We start from the raw sequence: 23977 nt of genomic DNA, 5'->3' as shown, positions 1-23977 counted from the left end.
TTCGATTTTATACACCTGTCAGCAGCGGGTGAGACTGAAGTAGCCAAATCCACTAATTTGAAGGGGTGTCCACATACCTTTGGCCATATAGTGTATTATTTGGGGTATAGGGGAGTCACTTATTTTTCAAGCGTTCATGGGAGGGTTTATGTAAAATATGGGATGTCCATCCATTTTCATTTCAGAGGTCCGATTTTCTAACCCTTATTATAAATAACGTTTACTCTCTAATTGAGTTAGTTATTCAAAGCTAGGTTTAATATAGGAGGAAAAGCCATATCTTGCCAGTCCCAGACACACAAGGGACAGCATGGCCAGTCCCTGGAACGAACAAGGTTGAGAAACACATACTGTTCTTGATGATGAGAGTTGAACCAAAAGGCAATACAATAAAATATTGCCACCATCCATTCAACAAACAAGATGGCAGGTTAAATCCTCTGAGTCAGATACAAATGCCGCGTTCAAAACAACTGGGAGCTTGGAAATCTCCGACTTCAGTTCGTTCAGAACAACTGGGAACTCGGTGTAACAACCGAGCTCCGACTATCAAAAATCGATTTGAATGGTCACCCAACTCGCAATTCCAACTCAGGACCTCGGGCCGCTATCTAGAGCTCCGACTTCCCGACCTGAAAATCACTGACGTCATTATGTTTTCGGAGTTCCCAGTTCTTTTAAATCCGGCAATAGATCGCCTATGAGACAGCCTAACCTACACCTTACCCTCAGCTATTGTTTTTTTGGTGTACATTGGCCCCCCCTTCACTTTATGAGTAATACATCTATATGCATATTTACGTCATCTTCATCTTAATTATCCAAAAGCTTTTACCTGAGCCCTGTATTTACTTCAATTTTAAATGGCAGATCCAATAACAAAGTAATTGGGTAATCTAACGTCTGCTTCTAACTAGTTTTACTACATTGATCCAAATCACTTGAAATCGCACGTTACTCTTGATTTCATCCTAGAAGAAAAACAATCAAATTCATGAATCCGGCGTTACCTCTGCAGAGCAGACGTGCTGTGTGACGTGGCAGAATGGGCGGAAGGGGTTGTTTGTGTTTTGGTTCTAGTAAAAGGGGAAGTTGCAAGAAGAAAGAAAAGGAGGAGACGTGATCGGGGTTGTTGAAATTATTTGTATGTTCAACAATACGTATCTGTCCGCACTGCGACCTTTATTTTGTGTATAGACTCGTGTGTGGTATTCTGTGTTCGTCAACCGCCTGGGACTCAGGTATAGTAAGCAAAATGGTGTGACAAGTTGTAGATTTCAGCTCATTAGTTGTCAACAGGCTAGCTTAGCTAGCTTGATATGCTAACATTGGCGTCTGATGAGAAATGCAAAAAATAGGCCTTGGCCCGGATTTGGGTCGGGAAGAGACCTAACAACGGTTTTGTCATTTAATCGTTCCGGTCAAAACCGTGTTCGTGATGCTATTTATTGGTTGTTTATCCTAGTTGTGTTGATCATGTGTGGATATGGGTTCGTCATACGCTTCTGCTCGCTAGTTAGCTTATTGAAAATGTAGTAAGCCAGCCAGCTCCATCATCACATTCGCAATCGGACTTGTTTTGCTAACGTTAGCTTGCCACCCAGTCACCTAACTAGCTAACAGTAGCTGCAAGCTAACGTTAATTGGGTTAGCATTTGCTTCTATTTGGAAAATGGCGTACTCTCAATTTTCTAGCTAGATACTGTGGCTTCGAAAATAAATCGAAGAGTAGGCCACGTTAGCTATGCTAATTTAGTACATTGTTAGAAGTTTGAACAGTCCATACTAGCAATGCAGAGATTCATAACAGTGCTGGTTGAGTCACTTCCCACCACGAAGGCAACAGCCAGTACAAGTACAGGCCGTTGGCATTGCTGTCAGCCTATTGCGCATGTTTACCTTCTAACTAACTTCGCTATTATATTAGCTATATGTAGGCGAACATATTTACATTGGAAGGCAACACTGCAACGTCCTTGCTGAGTAGTGTTTTCCTCTATGACAAATTGTGTGTGTGTGTGTGTGTGTGTGTGTGTGTGTGTGTGTGTGTTTTGGAAAGTTTGAGGGGTACAATTTCAGCTCCGAGTGGGGATGTTACTGTGTGTACCGAAAGAGTTTGCATGGTTTTGACTGTAAATGCATATGGGAAGTCCAGATCAGAGCCATATTATTCTGTCTTCTAAAAACATTTTCATAGTCTACAGATTAGGCACACACAACTCTGTCAGTAGCAATGTATGGTGTATTTGATGAGGGAAATTATATTTTAGTGAGCTCACATATTCAGCCATCTCTGTGATACCATGCACTCAGAGACTGGGCTGGGTCATATTCAATACAGAAAATGGGAGAAAACAGTTTAATACAGGGATATACTATCTGCTTGTCCAGTAAGAAAAGCTTGTATTTGTTTTCCGTTGCACAGTGTTTTGCTATGGTGTGCCCATATTAATATGCCCCAGCTCTACAGCAAGGTTTGACTGGCACAAGCCATGTTTATTTTGACAACTTGTTTTCAGGGCAGCCTGCCACTCTCAATTGTCTTCAGTAGACAGGATCATCTATTCAGTTTCTACCTCCCTGAGGAAGGAGGGAAATAAAATGTCCAGTTCATTGTGTAGCTCATTCATTCCATTCCAAGATTTCACCATATATTTAAGGGCTAAGTTGATCTCTTTATCAGGAGAGTCTGGACACGAATATCAAGGTTTTTTTCTCTTTCGAGAAGCATGTCCACTTCCATACTGTCACCTTGACTCACTTATGGAGGATATAGGCCAAGGTTAAACAACTTTACGAAAACATCCATATCTCTACTTCAAAATCCTCTTATCTTTCCCACATCTGACATAACCTTAGCGAAAAACATAATCGGAGTTGTGAATAATTGTTCCTTTTTTCCTTCTCTCTACCGCCGCCTCCAGCTGAAGCCCTGACAGCATAGTCAGACGTGCGGGACAAACACTGACTGGGGGATCTGACTAGGCCATGGCCAACAGGGGAGGAGCTACGAGACCCAACGGGTCTAACGCTGGTAACAAGATCTGCCAATTCAAGCTGGTACTTCTGGGGGAGTCGGCGGTGGGCAAGTCCAGCCTGGTGCTCCGCTTCGTCAAGGGACAGTTCCACGAGTTCCAGGAGAGCACCATTGGAGGTGACCATCACTCATTTATGCACTTAAGCCAGGAACAGAAAAGTATCTATAGCCTCTTCTAGAAGTCTCTATCCCTTCAGTGTTATAAGATCTGAAGGAACCAGTTACGGAAGGAACCTCAGACCTGCAGACAATGGAGCAATAGGGACTATGGGTTGTTGTTGGGTCTGGGCTGTAGTTATTTATTTATCCCTTCATTCATATTGTTGAATGTGTTCACGTCAATTATGTATTTGACAACTCTCTTCTCTCCTCCCCAGCGGCCTTCCTGACCCAGACAGTGTGTCTAGACGACACGACGGTGAAGTTTGAGATCTGGGACACGGCAGGACAGGAGCGCTACCACAGCCTGGCGCCAATGTATTACAGAGGGGCGCAGGCCGCCATCGTGGTCTACGACATCACAAATGAGGCAAGTAGCATAATCTTGATAGATTTTATAACCAGTGCAACCAACCTTCCTTTGTAAAAATGATAATTGATCTCACATGTTTGGATATGTGGTCACACTGGTGATCCCTTCACGTGGGATTATTCACATATATTGGAAGTTGGCCTAGGGCTCCGCTCCATTGAAGAAAAGGGATTCCAAATTGAAAGTGAAGTGTTTTTAACATCACCATTTCCCTGGTACCATGTCTCAGGAGTCATTTGCGCGGGCCAGGAACTGGGTGAAGGAGCTGCAGAGACAAGCTAGCCCCAACATTGTCATCGCCCTGTCTGGCAACAAGGCTGACCTCGCCAGCAAGAGAGCCGTGGACTTCCAGGTGAGTCCTCCAAACACCTGTACCTATCTGGTGTCACGAGAACACATCGGTGTGTGTGTGTGCGTTTGACAGGCAGTGACTGTCTCTGACATGGTTGTTTTTCCCAGGATGCCCAGTCATATGCAGACGACAACAGCTTGCTCTTCATGGAGACGTCGGCCAAGACGTCTATGAATGTGAACGAGATATTCATGGCTATTGGTAGGTTCCTCTCACCCCGTGACACACATCACTTACTGATGTGTAATTGAATAGGGCCCTGCAGACTCAAATACTCACTAAATACATACTTAGACATGTATCAAGGAAATGTGAACTAGCAGGATGTTTTGATCAAGCGATCCTCATCAGTAGCTGGCGTTTGTGAAGTTTTTTTGTTTGTTTTTCTTCCATCCTCTAGCGAAAAGATTGCCCAAGAGCGAGCCTGCGGCCACTGGAGCTAACAGCGGGCGGAACAGGGGCGTCGACCTAACGGAAGCCGCCCAGCCGACTAAGGCCCCCTGCTGCAGTACTTAAAGCGAAATCCTTTCCCCCCCACACTGCAGTAACTAATGTGATGACCCCCGCCCGCCCGCCCACCCACCCACCCACCCAAAACTCTCTGATCTGCAGCAATGAAAAAAGATGCCCTTTGAACCCCCTTCCCATTCTACCCTTCTCCTCCTCCTCTGCAGTAACTAATGCAAAGCAACGCCCTCATCTATAGTTCTCTCAACGACGCCCCGCCCCTCCCTCTCCCCTACTGGTTCTGCTGTTACTAATTGAGACACCTTCCTCCTTTTTTTCTGAAATTAGTGCCCGCCTTCCCTACCTCATTCTTCCTGACTATTGGCAAGCAGCAGGACTAAGGGGCGGGGCAACTCTGATGGTGGTCTCATCTCCTGGGATAGCTACAGACTATCGCTCTGTGTTTCTAACACAATATCTGTCCTTTCTGTTTGTTTTTTTGTTTTGTTTATTTTTTTTTTATAGTGGGAATTATGGATGCATGTATCACTACAAGGCCTAACTTGATGATGAGAAAAAATCTGTGTTAACTTTATTCAGTGGCACAAAAAAATATATTTGAGGGGGAGAGGCTCCAAAGGTTTGCGAGGGCTAATTCTTGACAAGTCGAAGGAAAAGACTGTTTAGCAGTGGTCTTGGGTTCCTTCTAGTTTCTCTCTGTTGATCTCTGTCTACCCTCATCTGTCTCTTGAGTAATGTATTCATATGCTTTGCCCACTAAACCTTTAGTAGTGCTAGTATAGAGTTTCTCCCTTCTGTCTCTCTTTGTCCCATCCCAGGGCCTTGCCTGCTTCTAATGCTCAGCCCCAAATCAAACCCTAACCCCTTAGGTACTTCATGTAGGTCTGAGAGGATTTGAGGTCTAAACAATCGGGGAACATTCCACCTAGCCTATCAGAGGGCAAGGTGGAGCGATCCCCATAATGCTCACACCTATTCAATTCTCTCAGGTCTACCTAAGGGGCTTTTAGAGGACAATTTGGGATTGGGCATAGCTGTCCTAGTGGCATCGTGCAATGGTTCACAATATTGGCTCTGTGATTTCTTCAGTGTCTGCAAGGACCTTCACACTGCAAAGCAAAGCAACCTGCCTCCACACCCACCCCAACCCTACCTGCTATCACCACCTTACCCCCACCAACCCTACCTACTATCACCACCTTACCCTCACCAACCCTACCTGCTATCACTTCCTTACCCTCACCAACCCTACCTGCTATCACTTCCTTACCCTCCCCAACCCTACCTGCTATCACCACCTTACCCCCACCAACCCTACCTGCTATCACCACCTTACCCCCACCAACCCTACCTGCTATCCCCCTCACCAACCCTACCTGCTATCACCACCTTACCCCCACCAACCCTACCTGCTATCCCCCTCACCAACCCTACTTGCTATCACCACAGTATGGCATTGAGCCTCTGAGACTTGTTCACATGTTCACCTTACCCCCCGCCCCCTGAATGCCAAGCCTCCAGACCCCTTTCCATCCTGACCTGATGGTCTCTGTCCGAGGGAGGGGTTACATGGTGAGGTGACTTCTGTAGGTGTTGAGAGAGGGGAACATGGTGAGGTGACCTCTTTAGGTGTTGAGAGAGGGGAACATGGTGAGGTGACCTCTTTAGGTGTTGAGAGAGGGGAACATGGTGAGGTGACTTCTGTAGGTGTTGAGAGAGGGGAACATGGTGAGGTGACCTCTAGGCGTTGAGAGAGGGGAACATGGTGAGGTGACCTCTGTAGGTGTTGAGAGAGGGGAACATGGTGAGGTGACCTCTAGGCGTTGAGAGAGGGGAACATGGTGAGTTGACTTCTAGGTGTTGAGAGCTTCTTCATTAGGAATCAGCTGGGTGTGTCCCAAATGTCACCATATTCCCCAAATAGTGCACTGCTTTTGACTAAAGCCCTGGTCAAAAGTAGTGCACTATATAGGGAATAGGGTGCCAATCAGGATGTCTCTCTTTGTCATGGTCACTATTCATCCCCTGTTCTTTAGGAAGTGCTGTGTGTGAGGGTGTGTGTACACAGAGGGAGACTGGACTGTTTGGTGATAAAACATCCTCAGAGACAACAAACACAGTCAGACGCAGGTTTATTTCTCTAAACCCTCCCAGATCTAAATAACACACACAAGCTAAAACACAGCTCGCTCACACACATACACTTTTGTGTTATTTTTAAACCCTGGACCTGTTACTTACATATACATTTAAACACACATACACACAACCCGTCCTGGTCAATAACTCTGTCCAGGTCTCTTCCTCTTGCCTTGCACTAATGATTCTCATGAATATATCTTGTCATAATTACAGCCAGTGTGATATAAATATATATATATATATAATATACTGTACATAGGGTGTTGCAATGTAGTCTACTTTTTCCATTTACAGTTGACAGGACTAATGCTTGCTAGGGAGTTGTCTAGATAATCATTAAAAAACTGTACAGTTAGCAGAAAACAGCTTCAGTGTGGGTTTGGAGTAGTTTTCCCCCCCCCACAAAAATGTTTAAATTATAATCGATGGTGGTCTTTATAAATGTAGTGTTATTAACAAAAAAATTCACTTGCATTTCTTTAGTGGTCTGACTTATACTTTATTTCTCAAGAAAAGCTAAATGTTTATTTTTTGGTTTCTATTTTTTAACATTCTCTCTCTCGCATTTCACTCATTTGTGAGTGATCTAAAGCTAGGATGCCCTGTCCAGTACTCCTCATCCCACTAGAACTGAAGTCACACACAATACACTGTCTGGCTGTTGAATCCCTGTTGGAGCAAAGCGGAAAGGGTTTAACAAAATTCACTTTCCGCTTGTCTTATAACGTCTCAGTAAGAATGTAACAACGTTGTGGGAACAATGTTAACAACCTTAGTAGGAGAAGAAAGACTGCTCTGTTCTACTGTTGGGGTATTAGCTGGTGGATCATGATCATGATGATGAATAAATGGATTAACTCATAGGGATGTACATTGTATACATTTTTGTTGCTGTGGCCACTTAATTGCAGCTGGGAAAAAATAAACAAATGTAAGCATTTTACAGTACTGTTAAATAATATCATGTGTGGAGTAGGATATTTGTGTTAGCTAAGAGGAGGGTGATTGCTATTTTTTTTAATGATCTCTAGAACGTGTGGTTCTAAGATTTATTTTCAGCGGTTCTAGATGTTCTCTTACGCTGCTGTACACTGTCTGGGGTAAAGAACCCCAACCACTCCGCCGGAGGTCACCAGTGACATCCTGTTCTTTTTATCTGACCTTTGACCACTTAGCTTTGCCTATTGAGGTCACAGCGACTAAGGTACTGGTGGTCCTGTCAGACCTGTCCTCACCCTGGTTCTCTGAATATCCAGTCAGAATAATAGAACTCTATGTAAGATGTAATAATCGGCCTATAATTGGAATCATTTTATTACATATGTATTGTGTAACTACAAGGCCTAGTACATTATTGTGGTATTTGTAAGGTGGACATCATCACCAGAGTCTTTTGTCTGCTTTTCCCATGTCTTATTATATATTTTTTTGCCTATGATGGTATGTCACACTCCATTTGTCCCAGGTCATTACATTTGACCTTGAGATTCTCACTACAAATGGTTACATTTTTTTGTGACCTCTACCCTGGATCATAGCCTACTCCAGGATTTCCCAAACTAGGGGTTTGAAAACAGGAAATTCTGATATAAAATGACGTCCGTAACCTCCAGTAGCAGCTAGATGTGGTTGTAATAAACAGTGGTTTCTGTTTTCTTCCTACAAATGTAGTTCTATCTTTTGAACGGTTTATGCTAAATATTATTATGACCCCATCACTGATATTGATAAAAGTCACATTGTCCGAGAGAGATTTACATGGTTATCAAAACGTCACGCCAGGGTAATCCTACACAAAACACAGCCCTTATTTTAAGTGTTTCTAAAATCCCCTCTGGGAAATAATTAATTGTGAAAAAACTATTTCCCTTTTTGACCATTAGGTTTTATGGGTATTATTACACATATGCACACAAGCCTGTGTAGGACTCAGAGGCACTAAATCAGACTGGGGGGGGGGGGAGATCATCAATGATGCTGTCAGACTGATTTATAATAGACTGTCAAAGAGACAGTTAAAAAAGTAGACATTGGCTGTAGATTACATCACCTTTTGTTTTTTACATGGTGTGGGTTTTTGATATCAAAATGGGGTCGCGGACCAAAAAAGTTTGGGAACCCCTGGCCAAGCCTACTCACTGGAATACCCATTTTGTCTCCCCTAGTGGAGGAAAAATGGACCTACAATGACAAATAAAAAAATAGGGATCAGCGCATTGAGCTATAAAAAAAAAAAAACGGATCAGCGCCATGTCTGATTCTCCAGTAGTGGAATAGAGAACGGGACACCTAAACCATTTAATTCCAGGGTCGGGGATCCCGTTCGGTCTCGAGGATGTCCGGGAGCGCAGGGATTCAGCAGGGCTCCCCGGCCATCGGTGCAGCGGGATCGGCGCCTGCGGCTCCGGGAGCCGGGGGAACCGAGGGTTCGGGCGCCACGGTAGGATCGGCACGAATCGCGGTGAAGAAGGCGCAGCTCCGCTCCTCCCCGCGCCCGAAGAAACTGGAGAAGCTCGGAGTTTATTCATCTTGCAAGGTAGTTTTAAGTAGTCCATTATTACATTATTTAGCAATTATACATTTTGCAATGTTTTGAAAGTGGATTGAGTTTCAGATGCTTGTTGGTTTGCAGCGCTACCAAAATGCAAACGCAGCAAAGGAAGCCATTGCTGCGCTTGCATTTTTTCATATCCCTCATGTTCTAGTTATGTAAAATGATCCTATTGGAAATGAACATCAGGAAAAAAACGACAAAATGTTCAGTCTAGCGCTCCCATATTATAATGTTATAATATGTATTTCTAGGCGGGAGAGTGGACTAAACATTCTCAAGGTGCTTTGACAAATTCAGGTTAGCCTGCATGCCTTGGTGCGGAATGCCTCCAGCAAGGGGAGTGTGCGGGGCGTAATTCACCCCACTGGAATAGTGACAGTGTGTTTTTTCCGTCTGTCAGCGCACCGTGGTAAAATAGAAAGTATTTATTGCAGTTATATATCATCTGCAGGGAGAGACAGCGTCTTTGTTTTGACAGTGACAGCTGCTGGGGGGCGGAGTTTGTTGTTGTTCCTTGGCTCATGTTCCTGTGCACAGTTTGGCTCCAGCTAAGAGTTGTAGTGAGAGAGGGCTGGCCCACCAGGCATTGCCTAGCTATGCCACTTTGTAGCCAAGCTGTCTTTGTCAACGTATGCATATAAATTCAATGGGATTTTTCCTATTACGTTATGTTTCTAAACATGTGTGTGTATGCATATAGTATGTGTGTTTCTAACCTGTGGAACCCTGTGCTGTAGGCTGAGGGGGCCTGTAAGTGTAACAGCTGGAAGAGCCAGAACCCCCCTCCCACACCACCCCGTACAGACCAGCAGCCCAACACTGTCAACCTTCAGGACCCCTGCCGTAGCTGCTCTCATACACTGGGTAAGACTAGGGGGAGAGAGGGTTGAGAGCGGAGACATTAGGAGGGGTTGCCCTGTGTACCGGAGAGAGGGTCAGAGGGGGGACATGGGGATGGGGTGCCACTGCCTCGAGTAAGGGCATGATATAGGCAGGTGGAATGTTCTAGAAATCCAGGTAATAAGGAGGTAACAGGTTTTCAGGGACACATTGGTCATCAAAACTAAAGTCTGTCTTCGCACTCTCACTCACTGTCTCTCCTTTTCAGGTGATCATGTAACCCACCTGGAGAACGTTCCAGAGGAGGAGATGAACAGGCTTCTGGGCATTGCTCTGGACGTGGAGTACCTGAACACATGTGTCCACAAAGAGGAGGATGCTGACACCAAACAAGTCTACTTCTCCCTCTTCAAGGTAGGCCACAGCTCAACATGTCAACAACACATTACTTTCAGTGCATCTGTCTCACAATGTCCTTCTTTCACCTTCAGCTGTTGAGGAAATGCATCCTACAGATGGGCAAACCTGTGGTGGAGGCACAGGAGAGTCCTCCCTTTGAGAAACCTAGCATTGAACAGGCAAGTGTACACAACAAATACACACACACGCCTAGCAAAAAAATACATATTTAGATCACACTTTCACAAGATGTACACATTATACACATTATATTTTGCTTACATGATCTCTGTGTCTCTTCAACAGGGGGTGAATAACTTTGTCCAGTACAAGTTCAGCCATCTTCCCTCCAAGGAGCGTCAGACCATCGTGGAGCTGGCCAAGATGTTCCTCAACCAGATCAACTACTGGCAGCTGGAGACACCCTCACAGAGACGACAGCGGGCCCCTGCTGATGATGCCGCCGGGTACAAAGTCAACTACACCAGGTAGTAGGTGCCCTTTGATGATATGATTGCAACTGCTGGCAGGCACGCTTTGATGATGCTGTTCACAGTCATGACGTGTTTATTCCTAATGCACTGACCACACTGTGGGCTGGCTTCATGTTCTTAATGCTTACATGCTGACTACACCGGGTGCGTGCGTGCGTCCACGTGCGCCATCCCACCCATGTAGATTTTGTTCATCCACACCAGACATGATTTGTCCTGGGATATAAACATTGGGTTGTTGTTTTACCTGAAATGCACAAGGTCCTTTTTCCCCCCCTGGATCTTGGGAATTTTGACCCATTTTGAGTCACACACAATCGTGTGTTCTCAGACACTTAAACATAGGGTAGCGATGGTGTTTTTAGTCCCCAGTAGCCCCAGTCACTCCCATAACTTGGTACCAACAGATTCATTTTCTCTTCATTCCAATAGATGTGTACATTTCATGCAAATTGTATCACCGTTATATAACCTAGAATAAAACCAACATTTTTGTGTTTTCCCCCAGATGGCTGTGCTACTGCAACGTCCCTCAGTTCTGTGACAGTCTACCGCGGTACGAGACGACCCAGATCTTCGGTCGGACCCTGCTGCGCTCCGTCTTCACTGTAATGAGGAAACAGCTGCTAGAGCAGGCCAGGCAGGAGAAGGATAAGCTACCTCCGGAGAAACGCACTCTCATCCTCACACACTTCCCCAAGTAAGAGACAAATTCAAAAAAACGTACACACACACACATGAGATAGAGGAGGATTCCTAGTCTCGGTCTACAGTAGGTGTGATGATGATATCTGTGTGCTGTAGATTCCTGTCCATGTTGGAGGAGGAGGTGTACAGTTACAGCTCTCCCATCTGGAGTGAAGACTTCCTGGCTGGATCCTCAGGAGGACCGATCCCCATCCATACAGGTAAAACACACCTGACCAAGCCAGCTTGTCCAACACACTCTCACTTAGAGTTTTACCTTGCCTCAAAAAGTTTAAGTAAGGAAAGTTGTGATGTGATTGATATGATGAGTGCTACTCTCCATTGATTAAGTAATCTGATGAGCTCCCCTGTGTATAATGACAGTGATCAGTGCGCCCCCGGTGGCCAGGCCTCTGTACTACAACACCAGCCCAGTATCTGTGGACCCATCCAGCTGTGGCAGTGTCAGTCCTGCCAGGAAGACCGCCTCTGTTCTGGAACCCAGCCCAGGTAAACACAACAGGCTCTACGCATCCACAATTATAACCTTAACCATTAGGGGTGAAATCTCTCTTTAGATCAGTTTCTAGGGGCAACTTTACATATGATCTACCTGTGTAGGTGGGCAGAAGCGGAAGCCATCGGAGCCCCTCCCCCATGAGGAGACTAAGAAGCTCAGGATTGTCGGGGACATCCCCATGGAACTCATCAACGAAGTCATGGCAACCATCACCGACCCCGCCTCCATGCTGGGACCAGAGGTAGCATCAAACACTCAGGGCTCTGTTCAATCAGATCCGCTTTAGCCGACTTCCGAATAGCGGTTGTTTTGGCGGTGCCTGAGGTGGAACTGCGTTAGAGCTGTCAAATTCAAAGGCGGCTCCTGGCATTATACCTATAGTGGACATTGCCATTGTCTGCAGGGAGTCACCTTTGGAGAAATCCCATGCAGCCTTCAAGTTCGACCACTGGAATGCACAGAAGGCTGCTGAGGGGAAAACGGCTCATAATTATGTCCGGAATGGCGGAAATGAAATGGCATCAAACACCTGGAAACCAATTGTTTGATGTATTTGTTACCATTCCACGAATTCCGCCCCAGTTATTATCACGAGCCCGTTCTCCCCAATTAAGGTGCCACCAACCTCGTCCTGGAATGTAAGACATAGTATTCACCTGCTTATGATGATAGAAATACTAATTATTTTGTTTAATGATTAGTCTATTTGAGCGTCATTATTTCTATACAGCCTACACTTTGTGTCTGAACTTCTAACTCGAGTGGGGCGGGTGTGGCTTCGTGACAATGATCACAAGAGCAGCTGCTCACCGATTTGAAGGCTCCAACGCAGTTCCACCTCCAACACCACCAAAACATCCGCTATGCGGCTGTCCGCTATCGCCGGTTAACTCTTGATCTGATGGAATCTAGGCCTCAATCAGTCCAACACGTATTCATCAATACTTCCATCTCTTCAGTCCAACACATAGTCATCAATATTTCCATCTCTTCAGTCCAACACATAGTCATCAATACTTCCATCTCTTCAGTCCAACACATAGTCATCAATACTTCCATCTCTTCAGTCCAACACATAGTCATCAATACTTCTATCTCTTCAGTCCAACATATCATCAATACTTCCATCTCTTCAGTCCAACACATAGTCATCAATACTTCTATCTCTTCAGTCCAACATATCATCAATACTTCCATCTCTTCAGTCCAACATATCATCAATACTTCCATCTCTTCAGTCCAACATATCATCAATACTTCCATCTCTTCAGTCCAACATATAGTCATCAATACTTCCATCGCTTAACACTCTCTATTCCATCTCAGTTTAAAATTATTTAGTGGATATTAGATTATATTTGACTTGCAGTTCAGAACCCCCCACTAAGTCAATGTTTTAGAGTCAGTATTGAGGTTTGAAGGTGATGATTATGGTGAAGCTACTGCTGCTGCTGACAATAATGATGATAATGGGACAAATATAAGGACATTGCTAAATCAAAATGAGTGCTGTAATAGGACTTGATAATGAGTAAGGCTGACGTCATCCCCTCCCCACCCCCAGACCAGTCTCCTGTCGGCCCACTCAGCCCGTGATGAGGCGGCACGCCTGGAGGAGAGGAGGGGGGTGATAGAGTTCCACGTCATCGGGAACTCCCTCAACCAGAAGCCCAACAAGAGGATCCTCATGTGGCTGGTGGGCCTCCAGAATGTCTTCTCTCACCAGCTGCCTCGCATGCCCAAAGAGTATATCACACGCCTCGTCTTTGACCCGTGAGTGTTTCCATGAAAGATGGCGCCGACAGACATGGCAGCTTTGCTTCTAGCTCCTAAGCAACTTTGCAGTATTTTGTTTTTTTGTGTGTTATTTCTTACATTATTAGCCCAGAACATTTTTTGGTGTTATTATATACAGCCGGAAGTAACTTTTGGATATCAGAGCGGCGGTAACTCACCAGGAATACGACTTCCAAGAATTGGATCCTTTGTTTGCACCCGCCAAGGCCATTGAACTTATCCCAGAGGCCGCTCCAAGACCCGGTGGAGAAGAGGTATTTGGAGTGGACTTCTAGTCCGACTCAAGAGGCGGGCACACCATCCACCGCTTCCGAGTATATAACTCGCTAATGTGTATATACTGTCACCGTCCATACAGCCAGCTGGGTTCTCAGTACATCGCACAGACAGAAATAAACAACTCTCCAGGAAGAAGAAGGGCAGTGGTGTATGTTTCATGATTAACCACTCGTGGTGTGATTGTGATAACGTACTAAAGTCCTTTTGTTCACCCGACCTAGAATACTCCACAATCAAATGCCAACCGTATTACCTCCCAAGAGAATTATCTTCGGTTATAGTCACAGCTGTGTTTATTCCCCCTCAAGCCGATACCAGGACGGCCCTCAAGGAACTACACTGGACTTTATGCAAACTGGTAACCACATATCCTGAGGCTGCATTTATTGTAGCTGGGGACTTTAACAAAGCAAATTTGAGGAAAATGCTACCGAAGTTCTATCAACACATTGACTGCAGTACTCGCGCTGGGAAAACACTCAACCACTGCTATTCTCTCTTCCGGGATGCCTACAAGGCCCTCCCCCGCCCTCCCTTTGGCAAATCAGATCACAACTCCATTTTGCTCCTCCCTTCCTATAGGCAGAAACTCAAACAGGAAGTACCCATGCTAAGGTCTATTCAACACTGGTCTGACCAATCAGAATTCATGCTTCAAGATTGTTTTGATCACGGGATATGTTCCGGGTAGCCTCGGAGAATAACATTGATGTATACACGGACACGGTGACTGAGTTCATCAGGAAGTGTATAGAGGATGTTGTTCCCACTGTTACTATTAAAACCTACCCAAACCAGAAACCAGGGATAGATGGCAGCATTCACGCTAAACTGAAAGCATGAACCACCGCATTTAACCATTGCAAGGTGACTGGGAATATAGTTGAATACAAACAGTGTAGTTATTCCCTCTGTAAAGCAATCAAACAGGCAAAACGTCAGTACAGAGACAAAGTGGAGTCACAATTCAACGGCTCAGACATGAGATGTATGTGGCAGGGTCTACAGACAATCACGGATTACAAAGGGAAAACCAGCCACGTCGCGGACACTGACGTTTTTCTCCCAGACAGCTGGGGCGACAGCGTAGCCTAGTGGTTAGAGCATTGGTAACCAGTAACCGAAAGGTTGCAAGATCGAATCCCCGAGCTGACAAGATACAAATCTGTCGTTCTGCCCCTGAACAAGGCAGTTAACCCACTGTTCCTAGGCCGTCATTGAAAATAAGAATTTGTTCTTAACTGACTTGCCTAGTTAAAGGTAAAATAATGCCATCGACGTGGCCTGCTCCCAAGGACTGTGTGCTCTCGTTCTCCATGGCCGACGTGAGTGAGACATCTTAATGCTCGCAAGGCTGCTGGGCCAGACGCCATCCCTAGCCGCGTCCTCCGAGCATGCGCAGACCAGCTGGCTGGAGTGTTTACGGACAAATTCAATCTCTCCCTATCCCAGTCTGCTGTCCCCACTTGCTTCAAGATGTCCACCATTGTTCCTGTACCCAAGAAAGCAAAGATAACTGAACTAAATCGCCCTGTAGCACTCACTTCTGTTATCATGAAGTGCTTTGAGAGGCTAGTTAAGGATCATATAACCTCCACCTTACATGACACCCTAGAACCACTTCAATTTGCTTACCGCCCAATAGATCCACAGACGATGCAATCACCATTGCACTGCATACTGCCCTATCCCATCTGGACAAGAGGAATACCTATGTAAGAATGCTGTTCATTGACTATAGGTCAGCCTTCAACACCATAGGACCCTCCAAGCTCATCATCAAGCTCGGGGTCTGAACCCCGCCCTGTGCAACTGGGTCCTGGACTTCCTGACGGGCCGCCCCCATGGTGGTGAAGGTAGGAAACAACATCTCCACTTCACTGATCCTCGACACAGGGGCCCCACAAGGGTGTGTGCTCAGCCCCGTCCTGTACTCCCTGTTCACTCAACTTAATCATCAAGTTTGCAGACGACACAACCATAGTAGGCCAACAATGACGAGACAGTCTACAGAGAGGAGGTGAGGGCCCTGGCGGAGTGGTGCCAGGAAATAACCTCTCTTTCAACATCAACAAAACGAAGGAGCTGATCGTGGACTTCAGGCAAGGATATCCACATTGACGGGACCGCAGTGGAGAAGGTGGAAAGATTCAAGTTTCTCGGCATACACATCAACTGACTATCTGAAATGGTCCACCCATACAGACAGTGTGGTGAAGAAGGCACAACAGCACTTCTTCAACCTCAGGAGGCTGAAGAAATTTGACTTGGCCCCTAAGACTCTCACAATTGAGAGCATCCTGTCGGGCTGTATCACCGCCTGGTATGGCAACTGCACCGCCCGCAACCGCAGGGCTCTCCAGAGGGTGGTGCGGCTTGCACAACACATCACAGAGGGCACACTGCCTGCCCTCCAGGACACCTACAGCAGGAAGGCCAAAAAGATCAACAAGGACATCAACCAGCCGAGCCACGGCCTGTTCACCCCGCTATCATCCAGAAGGCGAGGTCATTACAGGTGCATCAAATTTGGGACCGAGAGACTGAAAAACAGCTTCTATCTCAAGGCCTTCACACTGTTAAATAGCCATAACTAGCGGCTATCACCGGGTTACTCAACTGTGCCCCTTAGAGGCTGCTGCCCTAGATACATAGACATGGAATCACTGGTCACTTTAATAATGGACACTAGTCACTTTTAATAATGTTTACATCCTGCTTTACTCATTTCATGTGTATATACTGTATTAAATTCTACTGTATTTTAGTCAATGCCACTCCGACATTGCTCGTCCTAATATTTATATATTTCTTAATTCCATTATTTTACTTTTAGATTTGTGTGTATTGTTGCGAATTGTTAGACATTACTGCACTGTTGGAGCTAGGAACACAAGCATTTCGCTACACCTGCAATAACATCTGCTAAATTTGTATGTGACCAATAAAATAAGATTTGATTTGGAGTTCTACCCTGATTGACTGACCACCAAAGAGAAAAATAGTCCCAACTTTGTAGCATAGAAAGAAAACTCTTAATTTGAAGTTGCTCTACAGTTGCAACCAGAGGTTTGACCCCTCAATGTTATGTCAACAGTGGCAACAATTGAACATTACACCTGGCTGTATCTCTTTAACCCTAAAGCAGAAGTTGAACCCAGTTGCGAATTATGAGGTGTTGAGATAAATGGGAACCGTTCACTTTCTCTCCAAACAGGAAGCACAAGACTCTGTCGCTGATCAAAGATGGCCGTGTGATCGGAGGGATTTGCTTCCGGATGTTCCCCTCGCAGAGCTTCACAGAGATCGTATTCTGTGCTGTCACCTCCAACGAGCAGGTCAAGGTATGAGAATGCAGCTCTTTTAACCTAGTCCCATATCTGTTTGTGCTGTCTTTCCAACTCCTATGGACATGTTTGACATGACAGTGACCATAGGACTTGGCTATACACAAACGAACAGTTCTGGGACCAGGCTACAGTTCCTCTTCTGGTCGCATTTCTGTTGGTATTAACTGATATGACTGATATTCATTCTACTGCCATTGAGCTCCGTGCCTCACTCTTCTTGATTGGTCAGTTTTGACCTTTGACCCCTACCTATTGTTTAAAGGGATACGGCACTCACCTGATGAACCATCTGAAGGAGTACCACATCAAGCACGACATCCTCAACTTCCTCACCTACGCAGACGAGTATGCCATTGGCTACTTCAAAAAGCAGGTCAGTACATGATTGGTTGCTTAGAAAGATCAGCAAATGGCATTGGTTATCTTGTAATGTAGGAAAACATCAAGAAACTGTCTCTTAATTTTTTTTTACCATTCTTACAGCTCTCTGTCTTTCTCTTTCTCTCCATCTCTCTCTCTGTCTCAGGGCTTCTCTAAAGACATCAAGGTTCCCAAGGCCAAGTATCTGGGCTACATAAAAGACTATGAGGGAGCGACGCTGATGGGCTGTGAGCTCAACCCCAGCATCCCTTACACTGAGTTCTCTGTCATTATCAAGAAGCAGAAAGAGGTGTGTGTGGTGTGTGCATGCCTACAATGTCTATTTGTATAATAAATTGAGTTACCTAAATTCTCTCTCTTTCGGTCTCCCTTCCACTATCTCTCTCACACCCTCCCCCCTCTCCCTCCCTCACTCACTCCATCCTCCCTTTCAGATCATAAAGAAACTGATAGAGAGGAAGCAAGGTCAGATCAGAAAGGTCTACCCAGGACTTTCCTGTTTTAAGGAAGGAGTTAGACAGATTCCCATCGAGAGCATTCCTGGAATACGTACGTTTCTCCTCTTGTCATTATATTAGTCTACCTTCAGCATAGGTTCAAAGGATGCGTCCAAAATGGCACCCTATTCCCTACATGGGCCCTGGTAAAATGTAGGGCGCTATAGGGAATATGGTGCCATTGTGGACAAAGGCAAATCTCCAAAGAGGTAGCAGTGATTTGGGCAGTAAAGAAGTGTGTGGACAGTGTCTCTAGTTTAACTCAAATTTATTTTTGTCACCAGGAGAAACTGGATGGAAACCGGTGGGCAAAGGGTAAGTGAGTCTTTCAGCTCCTTATAGCTTCTACTCATCTATTTTTAGTAAAACAAATGTAACGGCTTGTAAGTTTTCCTTCTAAAGCTTAGCCAGTGAGCTACCACTGTCATGGTAACTCTGACAGAAAATTAGGTGATCACAACTTCCTGTTTCCTGTTGTGATCCCAGGAAAGAGCTGAAGGATCCAGATCAGCTGTACAGCACCCTGAAGACCATCCTACAACACGTTAAGGTGAGCGACACGCACATACGCACACACACGCATGCACACATGCACTCACTCACTCACTCTCTCTCAAATGCACATACACACCAACTCGTAGCCACACACACACAGGTTTCTCGTTTTGTGTTATAGAGTCACCAGAATGCCTGGCCGTTCATGGAACCAGTGAAGAAGACTGAGGCTCCTGGCTACTACCAAGTCATCCGCTTCCCTATGGGTATGTATGGCACTACGCATGGAACACATCTGTGCCTGGGTCAACTCTTCAGGGGAAGGAATATAGCCATACATAACTTGTAAGCAAGAAAATATGGATGATTGAATTGAGTCAGATACAGCCCCTTCAGAAAGTATTCATACCCCTTGATTTGTTCCACATTATGTTGTGTTACAGCCTGAATTCAAAATGGATTAAATAGATTTTTTTCTGACCCATCTACACACAATACCCCATAATGACAAAGTGAAAGTGTTTGCTAATTTATTGAAGAATTACATTTATTGAAGGCCGAAACATGGGTAAATCTCTAAGGGCTTTCCACACCTGGATTATGCAACATTTGTCCCATTATTCTGTAAATAAAAATATTCAAGCTGTCAAATTGGTTGATGATCATTCCTTGACAACCATTTTCAGGTCTTGCCATAGATTTTCAAGTAGATTTAAGTCAAGTCTGTAACTCAGCCACTCAGGAACATTCACTGTCTTTTTGGTAAGCAACTCCAGTGTAGATTTTGCCTTGTGTTTTAGATTATTGTTCTGCTGAAAGGTTCATTAATCTTCTAGTGTCTGGTGGAAACCAGACTGAACCAGGTTTTCCGCTCGGATTTTGCCTGTAGTTAGCTCCTTTCCATATTTTTTTTAAATCACAGAGCGGAACAGCGGACTGTCAAGCTCCCGCCTATCCTCTCTTTGGATTGATGGATACATCTCTTTATTTTAATACTTTTTAAAATATTAGATGAAGGGTGTTGTTGTCAATGCCTGTATTCAATGGAGATTGAGATGCTACGCTGAATATGCATAGACCATCTTATTTATTTGATTTGACTTCTTCTCTGGTATAGTTACCTACAGACGTAATGGCTAGTTAAGTCATATTGTGTTAATCACAACGTTTGGTTTCATAGAGGTTAATCAAGAGTCGTGTTAATGTGTGATTATCTCCAGACCTGAAGACGATGTCTGAGCGTCTGAAGAGCAGGTACTACACCACGCGGAAGCTCTTCATGGCCGACATGCAGCGCATCTTCACCAACTGTCGCGAGTACAATCCCCCAGAGAGCGAGTACTACAAGTGTGCCAACCTGCTAGAGAAGTTCTTCTACACCAAGATCAAGGAGGCAGGTCTCATTGAGAAGTGAAGAGATGGAAGGGGCTTCAAGGGTGAGGGAGCAATGGCTTAGGTCTAATGATTTCAAAAGGTTTTTGTTTTTATTTACTTATTCTTTATTTTTCTACTGCGTTCAACCAGAAAGAGATAGATAGATATATATCCAGTAGGGAGGATGATTTTAGGTTAATCTGTATTCTATCCCTTGCCCCACTCAGGAAAACAGAAGTCCTAGATAGAAACTTCCATCTGTTCAGCTAACCCAACCCTTCTTCTGTTCAGCTAACCCAACCCTCCATCTGTTCAGCTAACCTAACCCTCCATCTGTTCAGCTGACCTAACCCTCCATCTGTTCAGCTAACCCAACCCTCCATCTGTTCAGCTAAACCAACCCTCCATCTGTTCAGCTAACCTAACCCTCCATCTGTTCACCTAACCCAACTCTCCATCTGTTCAGCTAACCCAACCCTCCATCTGTTCAGCTAACCCAACCCTCCATCTGTTCAGCTAACCCAACCCTCCATCTGTTCAGCTAACCCAACCCTCCATCTGTTCAGCTAACCCAACCCTCCATCTGTTCAGCTAACCCAACCCTCCATCTGTTCAGCTAACCCAACCCTCCTTCTGTTTAGCTAACCTAACCCTCCATCTGTTCACCTAACCCAACCCTCCATCTGTTCAGCTAACTTAACCCTCCATCTGTTCAGCTAACTCAACCCTCCATCTGTTCAGCTAACCTAACCCTCCATCTGTTCAGCTAACCTAACCCTCCATCTGTTCAGCTAACCCAACCCTCCATCTGTTCAGCTAACCCAACCCCCCATCTGTTCAGCTAACCCAACCCCCCATCTGTTCAGCTAACCCAACCCTCCATCTGTTCAGCTAACCCAACCCTCCATCTGTTCAGCTAACCCAACCCTCCTTCTGTTTAGCTAACCTAACCCTCCATTTGTTCAGCTAACCCAACCCTCCATCTGTTCAGCTAACCCAACCCTCCATCTGTTCAGCTAACCCAACCCTCCATCTGTTCAGCTAACCCAACCCTCCATCTGTTCAGCTAACCTAACCCTCCATCTGTTCAGCTGACCCAACCCTCCATCTGTTCAGCTGACCCAACCCTCCATCTGTTCAGCTGACCCAACCCTCCATCTGTTCAGCTAACCTAACCCTCCATCTGTTCACCTAACCTAAACCTCCATCTGTTCACCTAACCCAACCCTCCATCTGTTCAGCTGACCTAACCCTCCATCTGTTCAGCTAACCCAACCCTCCATCTGTTCAGCTAACCCAACCCTCCATCTGTTCAGCTAACCCAACCCTCCATCTGTTTAGCTAACCTAACCCTCCATCTGTTCACCTAACCCAACCCTCCATCTGTTCAGCTAACTTAACCCTCCATCTGTTCAGCTAACTCAACCCTCCATCTGTTCAGCTAACCCAACCCTCCATCTGTTCAGCTAACCCAACCCTCCTTCTGTTTAGCTAACCCAACCCTCCATCTGTTCAGCTAACCCAACCCTCCATCTGTTCAGCTAACCCAACCCTCCATCTGTTCAGCTAACCCAACCCTCCATCTGTTCAGCTAACCCAACCCTCCATCTGTTCAGCTAACCCAACCCTCCATCTGTTCAGCTAACCCAACCCTCCATCTGTTCAGCTAACTTAACCCTCCATCTGTTCAGCTAACTTAACCCTCCATCTGTTCAGCTGACCCAACCCTCCATCTGTTCAGCTGACCCAACCCTCCATCTGTTCAGCTGACCCAACCCTCCATCTGTTCAGCTGACCCAACCCTCCATCTGTTCAGCTGACCCAACCCTCCATCTGTTCAGCTGACCCAACCCTCCATCTGTTCAGCTGACCCAACCCTCCATCTGTTCACCTAACCTAAACCTCCATCTGTTCACCTAACCCAACCCTCCATCTGTTCAGCTGACCTAACCCTCCATCTGTTCAGCTAACCCAACCCTCCATCTGTTCAGCTAACCCAACCCTCCATCTGTTCAGCTGACCCAACCCTCCATCTGTTCAGCTGACCCAACCCTCCATCTGTTCAGCTGACCCAACCTTCCATCTGTTCAGCTGACCTAACCTTCCATCTGTTCAGCTAACCCAACCCTCCATCTGTTCAGCTGACCTAACCCTCCATCTGTTCAGCTAACCCAACCCTGTTCAGCTAACCCAACTCTCCATCTGTTCAGCTGACCTAACCCTCCATCTGTTCAGCTAATCCAACCCTCCATCTGTTCAGCTAACCCAACCCTCCTTCTGTTCAGCTGACCTAACCTTCCTTCTGTTCAGCTAACCCAACCCTCCTTCTGTTCAGCTAACCCAACCCTCCATCTGTTCAGCTAACCCAACCCTCCATCTGTTCAGCTAAACCAACCCTCCTTCTGTTCAGCTAAACCAACCCTCCTTCTGTTCAGCTAACCCAACCCTCCATCTGTTCAGCTAAACCAACCCTCCTTCTGTTCAGCTAACCTAACCCTCCATCTGTTCAGCTGACCTAACTGTACATCTGTTCGGAGTCATACTACATGTAAGACGTCACATCTGTGAAGAACTGGACTGTCTGAGAGATATGGGGAGGGATAGTCAGTCAGTTACTCAGCCATTCAGTCTCTGTCTCCATATGGTGTTACTGGGTTGTAATGGTGTAGGGTGAAAATACCCCTAGATGCCGATATTGGGTCAGTTTTGCACTTTCCCCACTAATGGAAAAGGTTAGGATTAGGGGAGGGGAAGCTGATCCTATATCTGTACCTAGGGGAAACCTCTCCCTGGAACCATAGTAATCTGACTTGTCTTATTTGTATGTGCGTGTTACGCGTGACTTCAGATGAGGTCTGTCCCAGAATTTATGAGGGCAAAATTTGTATGTATGTTACTAGAGTTCATCCTGCCAAAAAAGGAAAATTATATTTTAAATCTGTATGTATGAATTTTAACAATTGTAAACCTCTTGAATTACTTGCTGTATATTTTTCCTGGTTTGTTTTTAAACTTAAAGGAGGGGAAGCCCTTCATGCTGGTCCATGTAAAAAGTCCCATAGGGCAAAAGGTGACCATGGAAATGCACTTATTTATTTTTTCAAGCAACTATTCAGCATCACATGGTGAAAAGGAGCTTTTTTGTTTTCCATCAAGATGTTCTGTTTTTTGAGAAAAGCACTATGAACTAATGGCTAATTTTAACTATGAAGAGTTTCTCCTTATTTATGTGCTGTAATTTTTAAGGAATAATGCTTAAGAAAATAATTTATTCTGTCTTATTATTTCTGTCTAGACGATTGATATCTTTGTACTTTGAAGATAAAATAAAAAGATTGTGCAATACTATGTAGTTTTGCTGTTTTGTATAAAAGATGTTTGTACTTTTTCAAACTTTAGGAGAAACCTGGATTTTGTAATATGTCAAAGTTATTACATAGCCTTTGTAATATTGGTTTGAATGACAGACTATTTTATAGACTGATTAAAATAGAAGTGAATCTAATGGATTGGAGTTGTGTTTTTCCTGCTACAAATCACACTGACTCGGCCGTTCCAACTCAAATCCCACTTTGCAAATCGATATAAAACAAAAGCCATTTTTATACCTGCCGCTAACATGGGTCCTGTGTCCTGGTATTATCCACATTCTGATTGCCCACAGTTGAAATAACAGGTGTAAACGATTCAAATAACATTGTCGAGTTCACCTGCTCAGAGGTTGCGTGCCACATCAACTGTCATCGACTGACAGATTGCTATAACATGTGGGTAGTTGA

At 45.1% G+C, this 23977-nt stretch overlaps 2 protein-coding genes across 4 annotated transcripts; both read left to right on the top strand.

The window, feature by feature from the left end:
- The first annotated feature begins 1078 nt into the window (after positions 1-1078).
- Positions 1079-7490, top strand: LOC120026865 (ras-related protein Rab-5A-like). Of its 3 annotated transcripts, XR_005473243.1 has the most exons (7): positions 1085-1241; positions 2925-3154; positions 3415-3566; positions 3799-3921; positions 4029-4122; positions 4322-6159; positions 6236-7490. XR_005473243.1 is itself a non-coding variant. In XM_038971582.1 (6 exons), exons 2-6 carry the CDS (start codon positions 2989-2991, stop codon positions 4435-4437), a joined length of 651 nt encoding a protein of 216 aa, XP_038827510.1. In that variant the 5' UTR covers positions 1079-1144; positions 2925-2988; the 3' UTR covers positions 4438-7490. The 3 variants fall into 3 exon arrangements, 2 of the variants coding, with proteins under 2 accessions (XP_038827510.1, XP_038827509.1); XM_038971582.1 differs by having other exon boundaries at positions 1079-1144; positions 4322-7490; XM_038971581.1 differs by having other exon boundaries at positions 4322-7490.
- A 1284-nt stretch (positions 7491-8774) lies between these two features.
- On the top strand, positions 8775-23693 carry LOC120027168 (histone acetyltransferase KAT2B-like). Its single transcript, XM_038972039.1, has 18 exons — positions 8775-9067; positions 9823-9949; positions 10194-10339; positions 10417-10503; positions 10631-10812; positions 11327-11518; positions 11623-11726; positions 11890-12015; positions 12127-12266; positions 13590-13798; positions 17319-17445; positions 17714-17824; positions 17978-18121; positions 18267-18381; positions 18614-18644; positions 18816-18879; positions 19006-19090; positions 20045-23693. Exons 1-18 carry the CDS (start codon positions 8867-8869, stop codon positions 20236-20238), a joined length of 2385 nt encoding a protein of 794 aa, XP_038827967.1. The 5' UTR covers positions 8775-8866; the 3' UTR covers positions 20239-23693.
- The last annotated feature ends 284 nt before the right edge of the window (positions 23694-23977 follow it).

Source organism: Salvelinus namaycush, chromosome 32 (assembly GCF_016432855.1).
Source record: "Salvelinus namaycush isolate Seneca chromosome 32, SaNama_1.0, whole genome shotgun sequence".
In the NCBI taxonomy this organism is placed as follows: domain Eukaryota; kingdom Metazoa; phylum Chordata; class Actinopteri; order Salmoniformes; family Salmonidae; genus Salvelinus; species Salvelinus namaycush.
The sequence above is the reverse complement of the archived record's forward strand: the minus strand, read 5'-3'. Positions and strand labels throughout refer to the sequence as shown.

What these genes read in the sequence shown, in the direction of transcription:
- LOC120026865 (XM_038971582.1), top strand. Translation starts at nt 2,989, where the DNA reads ATGGCCAACAGGGGAGGAGCTACGAGACCCAACGGGTCTAACGCTGGT. An exon ending in CCAGGAGAGCACCATTGGAG is followed by an intron (nt 3,155 to 3,414) that starts GTGACCATCACT and finishes TCTCCTCCCCAG; the next exon opens with CGGCCTTCCTGACCCAGACA. An exon ending in AGAGAGCCGTGGACTTCCAG is followed by an intron (nt 3,922 to 4,028) that starts GTGAGTCCTCCA and finishes TGTTTTTCCCAG; the next exon opens with GATGCCCAGTCATATGCAGA.
- LOC120027168 (XM_038972039.1), top strand. Translation starts at nt 8,867, where the DNA reads ATGTCCGGGAGCGCAGGGATTCAGCAGGGCTCCCCGGCCATCGGTGCA. An exon ending in TACAAAGTCAACTACACCAG is followed by an intron (nt 10,813 to 11,326) that starts GTAGTAGGTGCC and finishes GTTTTCCCCCAG; the next exon opens with ATGGCTGTGCTACTGCAACG. An exon ending in ACACGCCTCGTCTTTGACCC is followed by an intron (nt 13,799 to 17,318) that starts GTGAGTGTTTCC and finishes CTCTCCAAACAG; the next exon opens with GAAGCACAAGACTCTGTCGC.